The sequence below is a fragment of the Neolamprologus multifasciatus genome, chromosome 14, assembly GCF_963576455.1.
Source record: "Neolamprologus multifasciatus chromosome 14, fNeoMul1.2, whole genome shotgun sequence".
In the NCBI taxonomy this organism is placed as follows: domain Eukaryota; kingdom Metazoa; phylum Chordata; class Actinopteri; order Cichliformes; family Cichlidae; genus Neolamprologus; species Neolamprologus multifasciatus.
This window is the reverse complement of record NC_140452.1, coordinates 21179841-21194186: the sequence shown is the minus strand read 5'-3', so window position 1 is coordinate 21194186 and position 14346 is coordinate 21179841. Positions and strand designations below refer to the sequence as shown.

The 14346-nt window shown below is 41.5% G+C and overlaps 2 protein-coding genes across 2 annotated transcripts; one reads left to right on the top strand and one right to left on the bottom strand.

Annotated features, from left to right (window-relative positions):
* Nucleotides 1-687: 687 nt before the first annotated feature.
* On the bottom strand, nucleotides 688-3304 carry cryba1a (crystallin, beta A1a). Its single transcript, XM_085183975.1, has 6 exons — nucleotides 3173-3304; nucleotides 2604-2670; nucleotides 2327-2445; nucleotides 1916-2057; nucleotides 1448-1590; nucleotides 688-1230 (listed from the first exon to the last, which is right to left on the bottom strand). The coding sequence occupies exons 2-6, from the start codon at nucleotides 2640-2642 to the stop codon at nucleotides 1083-1085; spliced, it is 591 nt and encodes a 196-aa protein (XP_085040101.1). The 5' UTR covers nucleotides 2643-2670; nucleotides 3173-3304; the 3' UTR covers nucleotides 688-1082.
* Nucleotides 3305-7285: 3981 nt separating this feature from the next.
* On the top strand, nucleotides 7286-11238 carry crybb1l3 (crystallin, beta B1, like 3). Its single transcript, XM_085183974.1, has 6 exons — nucleotides 7286-7579; nucleotides 8511-8584; nucleotides 8707-8825; nucleotides 8901-9033; nucleotides 9519-9661; nucleotides 10229-11238. The coding sequence occupies exons 2-6, from the start codon at nucleotides 8519-8521 to the stop codon at nucleotides 10395-10397; spliced, it is 630 nt and encodes a 209-aa protein (XP_085040100.1). The 5' UTR covers nucleotides 7286-7579; nucleotides 8511-8518; the 3' UTR covers nucleotides 10398-11238.
* The last annotated feature ends 3108 nt before the right edge of the window (nucleotides 11239-14346 follow it).

Genomic DNA, 14346 nt, shown 5'->3' with positions numbered 1-14346 from the left:
CCTTTCAAAGGTTTTGAGGACACTTCAAAATGTTTCCAAAGTGCTTTGTTTTCCCTGAGCTGGTAGCAAGTTGTAGAAGTTTTTGAAACCCCCCCAGGTGTTTAACTTCAAACAGCTCTGGCTAAACTATAACTGCAGGGGTTAAAGCTGCAGCGGCAAACTAAACTAGATCTAATAGGTTTAGCATAAGGGATCTAAGAATTTCATTGTGTGGTTTCCTTATCTGTGCTGTTGCTTCCTGCTGTTAGCCATTATAAGGAAGTCCCAATGCCTCCCGATTTTAAAAGCTGAATTTATTTTTCTAAGTAATTAGTCTCATTTCCTCATTAAAAGATTCAAGAAGATGCTCGTGCTTTCCAATAATTAACCAGCTTTAATACTGGCTAATGACACTCCTTAGGCAAAATACTAAACCTTGAGTTGCCCCTGATCCGAGTGTGAGTGCATGTGATTGGGTGACTTGTAGTAGAAAGCACTTGTGAGTGCTCAAATGGAGTAGAAAGGTGTTATGTAAGTATAAGTCAATTTTGCTTCTATTAAGGTGTAAAACAAAACATGACTACCAATATATCTACTATCCTGCATGTGCTCCCAGCTTCTTTTCACTGAAAATAGTCACAGTTAAACAGAGAAGCCTAAAGCAAAGCTCGCTGTTTTAAAATAAATCACAACTGAACACACCAGAGGTTAGCAGCAGACTCTTTATTTAAGTTGCCTTCTTCTTTCTTTATTGAACACTGGCAGCACCACAGTTACCCACAAATATGAGGAGCAATGACTCTGAGTGACATCACCACCCTGCTGCTGCCTTGAGGCCTGTTTTTAGCGTCCTCCTTTTCTTTCCTCAGCGGGGCATCAGTCAGGAGCTTCTCTACAGTGGCCTGTTTTTAACTTTCATTTATTCTTCTCGTGTTTTCTCTTTATTTTCATTTGGCAACAGACAAGAAAAGTGTCGTAAACATCTCGATGATAAAGCACCAGAAGGTGCTGGAATGATTGGGTTAAGGGTGGAAGAGGAGGAGCAGGAGGGAAGATCTGGAGGAGGTAAAGAGCGAGAGGCTGGGAGAGGAGGCCACGGGGTCTCATTGCTGGATTCGACGCAGCGACTGCACCTGGAAGGACTGAGCGTGGGAGCCCCACTCTCTGTAATGTTTGTACTCGCCACCGTGATGGTCACACTCCATGATGTACTGGTAACCACGGTAACCTGGAAACTGGTAGCACACCCAGCTGGTGGAGGAGGAGAGGGGAATTTGTGGTTTAGACAGCAAGTGAAATGAAATGCATTTAGAAAAATATACGTGAAGCTACAGGAAGAAAAGACAACAGTTAGATGCCAGTGGATAAGCCTGGAAGCCACTATCAGCTACAGTTTTCTTCACTTGTGCCAATTTTAACATGTGTGAAGCCTGTAAAGAGTAATACGAGTTCCGATGTCGAGACTTACGCGCCGCTCTGAACTTGCATAGATCCGATCTCGTTGTTGCCCCAGCCCATAGCCTGCAGGGAAGGATAGTCATCGTTTATCTCCCACTGGCGCCCCATGAAGTTCTCCTTCTCAAATAGCACCATCTTGGACTCCTTGTGATTCTGTGCGAGCATGAGTCAGCCAGAGAAAACAGACAAAAGAACACATGATGTTGTTGATAGGTGTAGTAATGAGGTAGCAACCTTCCAGGCATAAAAGAGTTGCATAATAATCATCAAAATTGTGTGAATTGGGTCCAAAATCTAATAATTTACGAGTTGCAAGTGCACTCCATTCTATTTTAGGCTGCACTCAGCGCCTTTATTAGTCACTCTATTGAGCTTTACACACACATGAGACCATTTCATGAGACAAATCCTTTTTTTTTTTTACATTTTGTATAGATGGAGAAAAAGCAGAAGCTGCTGATTTAGGACAGAAACTCACAGCAGAGCAGATGGGGCGGAAAGACATCATCCTCTCAATGTGGTAGGCGTTGCTGCCGCTCCATGACTCCCAGTAAGGGTACTCTCCCCTCTCCAAAACAAACTGCTGGCCACAGAAGCTGGAGTGCTCATATCCTGCCCAGCTGCCACGAACAAACAGAGAGACACATGAATGCATCGCTGGATCACAGGAACACAGACCAATTAGAAGACATCAGGCAAATGTTTTGTATATTTAAAAAAAGCTTATAGTGAACTTTAAATAGTTATAAGTGAGGTCTATAAGTAATTTCAGATGTTATGTTTTGAGTTTAACTACTAACAGATCTTTCAGTATCTTTCTAATAAATGATAAATGTGTTTTAGGTCACACTCTGGTTTCGAGATTTTCTTTTCTCTGTGGGTGACTTACGCGCCACACTCCACCTTCAAGGATCGAATGTTGTCAACGCCACACTCCATGATGTTCTGGCAGGCTGAGGTAAACTCCAGACGCTTCCCCTGGAAGTTCTCCTGGTCATAAACTGTGATCTGGAGCGGACACAAATGCATACATGTAGCATGCACATGTTGCACGCACACACTGATGTGTGCACAGATGCACACATCACACATTTATCAGGCCAGGCTTGATATTTAAAGCATTATCTGCTTTTGTTGTTGATCCATGACAAGGGCGTCAGACTCACCTTCCATGGTCCCAGTGGGTTAGGGTTGTTTAGAGCCATGCTACTTTGTATTTCGGACTTGATATACCTTCAGAGTGAAGAGCAGGGAGTGTTGCATTTATTAAACATACAGCTTATCATTCACACCACTTAAAACAATAACGAGCGTTTCTGCAGTTTTTATGCAAAATATAAGAGGATCTTACAGACTGTCATCATTTTATGTGTCATGTTGGTGTGTCTTTTTTTTTTAAATTTGACCAAATTTTATAACAAAATTTACAAAGTTCATTAATTAGAATGTTTTTGACATATATAACAATACTGCCTTTGTCATACATGTTTGGGTTTGAAACAGCTAAGTATGGGAAATTCTCCACACTTGATGAAACCACGTTCAGACGTAGACACAGTGCATACGTGTCCTCCCTGTGTGTCGTCAGTACACCTTTGCATATGCATGTCTGCTCTCTGTCTTTACATTCATGTGACTCAGCGAAATCCACAAAGAGAAAAAAAATGCAAAAATGTAAGTGACAATAGTCTGCACAAGGTTGTATAGGCTGAATGGACTGAGATAGAGGGCTTACCTGACCGGCCCCAAAGAATAGCTGTTCAGTGCTCACAGGGGGCTCCACAAAAACGATGTCCTGACCTCAGAGTAAACGGACCTATTTATACATGTTGGTGCTGAAAAGCAGCTGGGCCTGTGGGTCGGGGCAGGAGTCAGCACATTGCTGCTCCGCGCATTGTTCGGCGCTGAGCTGCTGGGCTTTAGCTGCAGTAGGACTGGATGGAGGGCACGGTGCCCAGTGCAGATAAGCACAAGTTCCAAATGGTCCATGACCGGTGGGCCGGACCAAGTCCTGGCACGGCCTAGTCTGATAACAGATAACAGATGTTCACAGTCCTGGCAGAGACTGCCCTGCAAATAGGAAAAGCATCACAAGTAGAATTAAGTTAGAAAGCAGAAAAATTGAAAAAAGATAGGCAAGCTTAGACTTTTCATCATTAAAGGTTTTTCAAAATCTAGGGGGACATAAAAATTTGTCTAATACAAAAGATAACTTGTCTCTTGTTTACTCACAAGGGCTTTCCTGAATGCGGTGTGCTCTGTCTCAGATTTGTACATCATGTCCGCTTCTACTGACCCCACATCTCCAATTCTTTCACCTCTCCCCTCTCAAATCAATGTGCACGCATGCTCGGTCATGCAGGCAGACTGTCATGGACAGAGACAGACATGCAATGGCTTCATTCATGCACTCACACATGCATGCAGAGCTTACAAAGGACACGCAGAGAGAAAACCATTTACACAGGAACAACTGACCTTCCAGTGTACACTCATCTTCTCCCTGCATATTGCTATTACTACTGTTAATAATAATAATAATAATAATAATAATAATAATAATAATAATAATAATAATAATAATAATAATAATAAAAAGGAGCCAAAAATTGCTTTGCACTAAAAAGTCAAAGGCTGTCTGTGAATAGGTGGCATTTCACATGTTATTATTATGCACCCTAATATAATTTTGTCTTTAAGGCAGAAAAAATAAATAATAATTTCTGACTTATTTTCCTGCAAAGATATTCATACAAGCGTCTTTACTGGCTGCGGTAACAATTACACTCTTTTTGTGAAGATTAAAGCTTCACATTCTGCATATTGTGGGTCAGTGAGGAAAAACTAATGCTTTGAAGCAGAAAACCTGTTGGAGTTTTATCTAAGAAACCTTTGGTTTAGCATTTGAATAATTAACCACTTGATTAAACATGGACACTGTGAATTCTTTTTATTTTAAGTGAAGCTGTTGTGCTGATCTAACATTCAAGGCTGAAGAGCTAAACCATTGTGAAATTACTTTCTCAAATGTCAAAAAGATACAAGTACAGTGTTGAAAACAGCGTAACCCAAACTAAATGGAAAGAAATATGTCACCAATATAGAAAAGGCTTGGGATCATTGTCCTGTTGAATGACCAAGCTTCAGGGAAGTTTTATCTGTCTCACATTTGACTCTAGATCACTTTGATATACAGATGAGTTCATGGTTGACTCAGTGACTGCAAGATGCTCAGGTCCTGTGAGGGCAAAACAACCCCAAATCATCGCTCATCCACCACAGTGCTTGACAGTTGGTATGAAGTGTTTGTGCTGATAAGGTGTGGGGGATTGTCTCCAAACATGGTGCTGAGCATTACGGCCAAACTTCTCCATTTTGGTCTCTGTTGAAAGGAAATTGATCCAGAGGTTTTGTGGTTTGTTTTCTCCTGGTAGCCATACTGGTTCAGTCCTTTTCTGATAGTACTGTCATGAACTTTAACATTTAATATGCTAACTGAGGCCTTTAGTGTCTGAGATGTAACTCGTGGATTTTTCAGTTATTCTGAGCATTGCAGAGTCTAGTGCAAATTTGGAAGGACATCTATTTCTTGGGAGATTTGCAACAATCTTGAATGTTTTCTTCATTTGAGTCGTTTTTCTTTCCTTCTTTTTTTTCTTACTGCAGAATGACTCATTTCTAATTCTTTGAAAATAGCCTTAATTTCACATTTATGGGCAGCAACAATTGTTTTAAGATCATTGTTGATGTATTTCCTACTTGGCATTGTGTTAGCACACACCTGAATACTACAGACCAGCAAACTGCTAAAAGTCCCACTTTTATAGAGTTGCTCACACTTGCTGTAATTGTTCACTAAGGTTATGTCCACACATACCCGGGTATTTTTGAAAGTGCAGATTTTTCTATGCGTTTGCACCTTTCGTCCACACGTAAACGGCGTTTTTGGTCACTGAAAACGGAGATTTTTAAAAACTCCGGCCAGGGTGGATATTTTTAAAAACTCTGTTTTTGCATTTAGGTGTGGACGAGAAAAACAGAGAAAATGCAGAAAACGCAGCATCAAAGGTGCGCGCATTTTTTGATGTCACACTGTGCGCCACGTTATTGTTTCGGTGAAATGAATTTCTACAATACTATTACTGTTAATTGTACTCTCTGCAGTGTTTAAATGCTTACATATACACACACACAGTTACTGTCCCTCCACATATACGACTCTGTTCTGCTTCTATGCCCCAGATTTGTTTACTTTTTCCCACCGAGGCTTCTAGACTTCTGATTGGCCGACATTTCTGCACGGTTAGGAATATATCACCACCTGTTGCTTTGGCATGTTCCTAGCAGCGTTTTCCTTCATTTCTGCCTTTACGTGTGGACGGGATATTTTTTAAAACGAAAACGGAAAATCTCAGTTTTCAAAAATACCCATGTACGTGTGGACATAGCCTAAGGTGTATTTACACAATTGTGGAACCTGCTTGTCACGGTCCTGGGTCGGTGACCCAGCCTTTTCTGTTTTGTATTGTTAATCTTTGATTTCTTGATGTCTTTGTTTTTTCCTAGGTTTTGGTTCTGTGTCAATGTCAGTGGTCAATGGTAACTTTATTGCCCCTAACGGGAAATTGATTTGCAGTATGTCCATACAAACAAACAAACAGACAACCAACACATTACATACACACACAAAAATAATATAATAATATAATATAATATAATATAATATAATATAATATAATATAATATAATATAATATAATATAATATAATATAATATATAATATAAGCCTGAGAAAACAACCAGTATCGGGTCTGAGTTTTGTCAGTGTATGTTTCCATGTTCTACTTTGAAGGTTCATGCCTGATGTCAGTGTATTCAGTTTTGCTTCCCCTGTCTCATCTTGTCAATTACTCCCAGCTGTGTTCCCCACCTGTTTGTAATCTCCCTGTGTTCTTCTGCGTGTATTTAAGTTGTGTCTACTCATGTACCAGTTGCTGGTCTGTCTGTGTATCCACCGTGTTTTCACCCTGCTGTCCACCTTGATATGCCTCTGCTCACCCTTTGTCGTGTTCATGTTTGATAGTTTAGTTTCTTACACTTTAGGTTATCTTTAGTTCCGTTCCGCCATTTTTCACCTTGTGTTTTATTTTTTACAATAAAACTCCTTCGCCACCTCCACAAGTGCCTGTGCTTGGATCCCTCCTTTATTTTCTCCACACAGCTCATCCCATTCGCCGTGACACTGCTAAGGACTAGATTATGTTTTCATTGTGTCCAGATACATAAAACCTTAAATTGAAAGAGCGAGTGACTTGCTTTTACCATGACTGTAAAGAAAATGACACAGTGTTTTTATTTTAATATAGCAAACAAAAATACATTTAATGTTTCTGGTCTTTTGGTCATTTCACAAGTCATGTCAAGAAGCTGCCACTCTGCAAGTCTGCTGCTGTGCATGTAGAAAATGATGCGTCTGTATGATACAATCATGGATGCATGTCTATCTGCGTGACTATAGCCTGTCGACCACCCAAAAGTGTTCCAAAGAGTGTCCGTTTGCTGCCTATACAAAAGCTACTGCAGTCAGGCATATTAGTGACGTGGGGCTCAAAAGCTTAGACTGCATGCACGAAGCATCAAAAAAAAAAAAAGAGAAAAATGGAAGTGAAAGCCAAAAAATATATATCACAGAGCAAGAAGTGAAAATGAAATGAAAGACAGAAAAGAAAAAACACGAAGAAAAGAAAAAGCTTTTTAAAATAAAGTCACGAAGAGAAGTGGCAGCTTCACACACACAGGACAAACACACCTAAATGTGTCTTTGTTCTGTGTGTGTGTGTGTGTGTGTGTGTGTGTGTGTGTGTGTGTGTGTGTGTGCAGACTTTTTGCTGATGGCAGTGACTGTCCCTGGTCCCCCACAATGGTCCAGGACAACAAAAGGAGCAGCTGAGTCATCATGACTTGTCCACAGATTAGCAGCGTGCCCTTTGACCCCACATTGTGAGCCAGCTCACAGCCAATGAGAAGTCAGAATCCTGCCTCTGTAGACTTGGTTTGGATGTGAATGTATATATATATCCCCTCTCATAAGGTCGGCGTCCATCACTTTCTCTAAAGGTCGGCCATTCCTTCAATTGTAACTGTAAGTTTTTCCTCTTTCTAACTTTTAAAGAACTGCTTTGGAAATGTTGTGTTTGTTTTACTGTCTACTGACACCTTGGACTCAAAGAACCAACTAGGGACTGCCTCTTCTCTTAAACCTTAACTCTGGCCTGAACAGGAGGAATATTGACACAGAATGCAGTTTACGTGTTCATTTGTCATCCTGAAGTTAACATGAATGAGAAAGATAAGAGACTGCGCCCAGTGCTTTTGTCCTTAAAAAGCCGCTCAGGCCACTATTGACAGATTTGTGGATGATCATTGACTGTTCTTGCAGTCCTGGAATATTTACACAGTCAATACAACTTTAAGGTCAAAATCTGAGTTATTATAACTAAGTTAAGCATTAAAAACTGATCAGCCTTAGATTTATGTTCACATAATAACGATGTGTCCAAAATGCTTGAATATAAAGACACCCATAGTTTATTTTTTTATTTTATAATGAGCTCAATCATTTTCAGAACTGATTTTTTTTTTATCCTTAATGAGCAGCTTGACTCTACTTAAACCCTGTTTTTGTTGAACTGGTGTGGTAGAAGTTCTCACCTTGATCCCAACTGTGATGTCACTGCTGGATGTGCCAGAAGAAAAACTGACTTCAAATGATGTGTTTCAGTTTGCTTTGTGTTGACTCATTTTATAGACTGCAAAAGTAAAACAAGCTATATCTGAAAACAGCCACTGGATAACTCTGAGAAAAACTTACTTTTAAATGAATAAGCATCAAGAATCTATCCAGCGAATCTTTAGAAAAAGAAAAGAATAGTAATCTTTGCGTTTAAATGACCACTATTTTAATTTAATTGCCGTGCTGGAGTTTATGCCATGTTCCAGCAGTTGAGTGGAAGTAATTATCCTCTTCAGGATCTCTAAAAACAGCTGACTGACTTCATGCTTCTTCCCTCTAGAGCTGATCATGTCTCACTCAGGTGCTCAAGGCAGCATAGGCAGCCACTCTGCCATTGGGCTGCGCAATCACAAGGTACTACTACAGTTTTCTTTTTAACATGAAGAGCCTTAAAAAAAAACATGAAAACAAGTAATTATGTATCTAAAGTACTGTACTTGAGAAACGAATGCTTTCAGTGTGTTTTTACTTTTCAGATATACCTCTATGAATACGAGAACTTCCAGGGACGTAGAATGGACCTGTTTGGAGAGTCCCGTAACCTGTGCGAGAAGGGTATGGAGAGAATCGGCTCCATCCGGGTAGAGATTGGACCGTAAGTCAATCACACTATAAGTGACAGCACACTTTAGGTTGCCCCTTTTCCTTATCTGTTTGTCTGCCTCTCCAGCTGGGTCGGGTATGAGCAGCAGAACATGACTGGTGAGATGTTCATACTGGAGAAAGGAGAGTACCCTCGCTGGGACACCTGGTCCAACAGCTACAGGTGCGACCGCATCATGTCAATCAGACCTCTCCGGATGGTAAGTTGTGGTGGACATTTTTCAGCCTGTCAATTTTTGGTTTTGTTTCTGGTGTCCGCCTCACGTTGCAGCTCGTGTCCATCTATTCTTTCTTTTGTCTTTTGCTGGCTCAAAGGAAATTTTTTTTTGGTGTGAGGGGAGGGGTTCACAGTTGTAGTTACACGTGTATTTATAGTCTTCTTCCATTTTTGGATGAAAGGATTCATTAGATGTCTTTTTTTGCAGCTGTTTCATTTTCAACTATAAAAAAAATCCAAAACAACAAAAAGTATTCAGTGTTGTTTTTCAAGGATTTGATTTTATCTTCTAAAACATTTATATTGCACAACCATTGTGTATTTATGCATACATCATTTATCCTCAGTAATCATAATAATGCTTTGGTTATGTTTTTTTGTTTGATTTTGTTTTGTTTTGTTTGTTAATCTAGAATAGAAATATGAACATTTACACAATCTGTGACAAACAATATATTTCTCCAACAGGACCCACAGGACCACAAGATCTGCCTGTATGAATGTGCAAATTTTGAGGGTCGTAAGATGGAAGTGTGCGACGAGGATATTCCAAGTTTGTGGTCTTATGGCTTCCAGGATCGTGTTGCCAGCATTCAGGTCACCGGTGGAACGTAAGCCATTTCTAGTTATCTTTTTTGGCTAATTCGACTCAGGCTCAGTGGCAAATCCCCACTTGGTTTGAGCTCTCTGTTTAGGGCATGTTTTTTGGGTGATCGAGGGGTACTGTTCACCCTGACTGGAGGGGCATTGGGCCATAACTGGTAGACTTGATGACCTCACTGAAGGCCAGAATCCAAAATGCCTCTGTCAGATAATATGGATGATTTATAGCTTTAGTGTATTTGGGCTCTTCAGATTCAAAGATTCCAGAATTAGTCGAAAGGCTCCTTTTCATCTGTAGTCTCACAGATTGGACAAAAATAATAACCAAGAAATATAACACACCATCAGATAGTGTACACCTATATAGCCCATCAAATACTTAAAATTACAACATGGAAATCCACAGTGCAATAAGAAAAGACAGAACAAATAAATATGAAAACAGATGTAAAATACGAAGCACTGGGAGGTGTTGTCTTATACAGAAAATACCTTTGTCATTTGTATAGCAATGTAGCTGAAAACTGAAAGCTAAAGCATTGTAGTTAACCTCTGTTTCTGTCTTCTTCACATAGCTGGGTGGGTTACCAGTACCCTGGCTACCGTGGCTACCAATATATGCTTGAAATGGGTCCTTTCAAGCACTGGAATGAGTGGGGAGCCCACCACCCCCAGATCCAGTCCATCCGCCGCGTGAGAGATATGCAGACGCACCGCAGGGGCTGCTTCGAAATGACCGCATAGAGGAGTCCAGTTGACTAAAAAGGAGGGAATAGCAAGGGTGAAGTCATGCTGCTACAATCATCCCCTGGAGATCCTTCAGCAGCCACATGGCCACACCAGCTAACAGTGTTTTAATATTGTTTCCTGGTAGGATTTGGAAGTATGTGGCGGGGTGAACGATTCTGAATGGGATGAAAATTTCTTATTGTCACAGACTCTCAGAGTAACTGTAACACAGGTTTAAAAAAAAAAAAAACAGTAGCAAAGCTCTCTGTCTACAGACCTCATGGAAAGATTATATGATTTATCTGAATGGGGGATTAAAGGGGATTAGTGGATTTAATGGTTTGTGTTTATTAGTTTGTTTCAATGCTATTTTTCCAATCATACCTGCAACTCTTTGATTTTATTTTTATTTACTTGATGATGTATTTCAAGCTGAAATGATGTCACTAAGCCTATTCATCACGGAGCTCTCCTTCTCCTGGGATCCATAGTCTAGTCTAGAATAAAGGTACACATATCATATCTGCTTACAAACTACTACCATGGACAGCTCTCAACCCAACACATGGCCTGCAGTTATTTCTCCAGGCAGAGGGAGGCACCATATCCTCATTGCAAAGCAACAGCCTCAGAGACTGGAGGGCAATGCTGGTTAATCATTAAAATAGACTTAAAAGGAAGAAGAAGAAAAAAGAGCAGTGCAGAGCTGTGGGTTGCTGATGTGAATATCTTTTGGCTGGCCTGTTTCACCTCACTGATGGGGCTGTCCAGAAGGTTTGCATTTTAAATGTTCTCAGGGATGCTGGCATCTGGAAAGCAACTTTCCAATGGAAAAATAAAAGAACTGTACCTGAAAGCAAGTATTACTGGGCCTACTTTCTTTTCTCTCTTGTTGTTTTTGCTTTTCTTCAGATGTTGCTGATGTTCGATGCTGCTCAGACTGGCTATGAAACAGCAGTCTGAAGTGCCTTGCTTTGTCATTCAACTCGCTCTTTTGATTTTCCAGCCTGGAACTCAAGTTTCTTGTTTCTGGTTCACTCTCAACACATTCACTGGACCCTACCTGCTGGCACACAAGCTTCAGACAGATGTGAACACGTGGATCTTCAAAGCAGACAGTGCCAAAGCACAATCTAGTCCATATGGTCTAAATAGTTCTGTGACTATACCGTGACATTATTTGGTTTGCCGGTTCCTCTGCATTTCTATCTTGATGACTCTCTTCAGCTGTGCAGCGCCAAGCCGATTATCTTTCGGAGGCTAAATACCTGCCCTAAAAAATAAAACAAAAACAGAGAGCCTTGCGTTGTGTAGCTTGCACATTCGAGCTCCGCCGTGCACTTTAGCACCACTGTCTCTTTCCACACAGCGGTGCAGTGAACGCACCATCCACAATACGATTTCCAGCGGTTATTCCTGACCCCCGCTAACTTCCACGCGGGAGGTGCCAGAGCTCATCTCGGAGGTGCGAAACTGTTATTGAGCAAAAAGCCAACCGCGCACGCACCGGCAGCGCATGACGAGACGCGCAGACGGACAGCCACGCATCGCCGGTCGCTTTAAAGCCGCAGGATTTGGTTTAAATAGCTGCGAGAGAACCGATGAGGCTTGGAGGAGGAGGGAAGGAGGGAGGGAGCCGAGGGCTGATTTTTATCTTTTACCGGATCGAGAAGGGGAGGAGGCTCGGAGAATGAGTTATTCTTGTAGCAGAGCAGAGCCTATTTGCTGTACGGCGTATTAGCCATCGCGTAACTAAAGGCTTCGACGCAAGTAAATCGGCTCCTGCGGCGACGACGCCGAGAACATCAGAAAGCCTCAGTTCCTGCCAGGTCGCGCTCCGAACAACCCTCTCCTGCCGGACATGAAAGTGCAGCAAGGCTGCAACTCATCAGACATGGGCATCCCGGTTACAACCGAAGAAGAATTGCGCAAACACACCGTAATAACGCCTGAGGATGTGCTCGGGCTACAGAAGATCACCAAGAGTGAGTAACCCGCCGCAACTCGCACGATACGGTGGGATGAGTTCAGCCTTACTGTTAGATGGGATTAGTGCAGAACCATGTGCTCCTTCCTTGTTCGCGGTGTCTTTTTTGTAAATGTGCTTTCCTTATTGACAGATACCATGGACAGCGACTCTGACATAACCTCCGAGTGTTATAGCTTAAAAAAAAAGATTAACCGCTTGTAATCAGTGTGCGTTTCAGTCAGTGTGCAGTTGTAGATTAGAGTTGTAGATTGCAGTTGTATTTGCCGTGCAAAGTTTGACTGGTACTACTAATGCATCAGTGTGTGTGTGTGTGTGTGTGTGTTTGAATGCTTCTAGTTGTTTTGTTTTTTTGTACCTCTGTGCTTGACTGTGTGGGCACTGAAAGAGACAGCAGGTGAGTGTAGGTGCTTCTAATGTGCGCCTCTCAACTCCCACTGCAGGGGAAGGGGGCCTGAGTGATGCTTACTACTCCTTCACCTCAAGATACCTGTGGCTCTGAGGTAACAGGTGGCCGGAGAGGTGATCCACTGATTATAGCTCCTCTCAGACAGTCGGAACGAAAACAAGACAGTGATACCATTAACTTGTTGTTTGTCATATATAACTTACACTTTCCACATTATGTAATGGAAGCAGGGAGGCCACAGAGGCTCTCCCCAGCACCAGGCCTGCTTTCCCAACACTTTAATAAACTTGTGCTGGAGAAGGTGAACAGTGAAAGCCTCTCTCACGTGTCTTCTTCTCACAAGGATGTTTCACGCAGGTGCTTTTAGTCCATCTATTGCATCTCTGCGGTGATCAGGGATGCACTATTATGAAACTGTACAATTTGTGGAGGTGGCTTGTGTGAAAACTTACAGTATAGTAACACTACTGGAGGCCTGCGACAGTTAGTGTGAGCAAAGAAATGTGATTAGCTGATTTTACTTTAGTTTTTTTGAGCCTCATCTTAACAACTTTAGGAGCAAATGTGACCAAACTGTTACTAATGACTGGAATATCCATATGCAGTATTAAAAGACTGTGTGTGATGAAGCACTAAATCACACCCCAACTCAATGAGAAAAAAAGATGCTAATCTAAACATTAGAGTTAAGATTGCCCAACTATTATTATGCAACAAGAAGGGACTTCAACAAGTGACTGATCTTTCGACAAAGTGAAAAGGCAAACAAATCCAAATTTTTTCCCTTTATTTTTATTTATTCAGTTCGGTTTAAGTCAAGCTCTCATTCTTTTCTCAAACAGTCACATGGATTTTTATCCAGTAACCCCTCAGAAGAGGAGAGGCTGTGCTTGGCCTGCATCAGCCTGATAATTCCTAAATCACTCGTGATGGTGCAGTAATCTCCGCTCTCCACTGACATGTAATCTGGATTATGTCAGAATGGCTGTAACAGCATTCTGCAGTGGAGCCATACACCTCAGGTAATTAATGACCCTGGAGACTAAGAATAAGCTTACAAATGTGCTTGCCACTCATTCATTTATTGAGCTGCACCCTGTTATAGACACGCGGTGTGGCTGTAATCCTCGATGGTGAAAGATGACTTTTTCAACCTGTCGTCAAGCCCTATTTCTCACCGAGGTGTCCAAAAGTGGTTCCAAGTCCTAACCATTTAACAAAAAACACACACACACATCCCACAGATAAGCACAGTTTTATATAATTTGGGTTATTGTTTTCTGCTGCAAGTGAAAGAAAATCTTTTCTAGAAAAGGCGTCTGCAGAAAACACCGCAGCCTGCTGTGTAAATGACTTCTCCTTTTGTGCTTTTGGGAAGCAAATGCCACCATTTTGGGGCAGCCCAGCTCCAGTCTGTCACGGTGGTTCAGTGCTGATAAGCAAGGCACAGTGCCTCATTGTCACACAGGCAGAACGGAGAAGCAATATAATCCAGGCAGATGAGAAACAGTGCTGTGACATGAAAAATGGCACATAATCAGTTCGCTGTTTGCATTACAGATGATTTA

Coding starts and splice junctions, on each gene's coding strand:
- cryba1a (XM_085183975.1), bottom strand. CDS start 2,642: ATGGCTCTAAACAACCCTAACCCACTGGGACCATGGAAG. Junction 1,591..1,915: donor TCCGCCCCATCTGCTCTGCT/GTGAGTTTCTGT, acceptor ATGCTCGCACAG/AATCACAAGGAGTCCAAGAT. Junction 1,231..1,447: donor ATGCAAGTTCAGAGCGGCGC/GTAAGTCTCGAC, acceptor CTCCTCCACCAG/CTGGGTGTGCTACCAGTTTC.
- crybb1l3 (XM_085183974.1), top strand. CDS start 8,519: ATGTCTCACTCAGGTGCTCAAGGCAGCATAGGCAGCCACTCTGCCATT. Junction 9,034..9,518: donor CAATCAGACCTCTCCGGATG/GTAAGTTGTGGT, acceptor TTTCTCCAACAG/GACCCACAGGACCACAAGAT. Junction 9,662..10,228: donor ATTCAGGTCACCGGTGGAAC/GTAAGCCATTTC, acceptor TTCTTCACATAG/CTGGGTGGGTTACCAGTACC.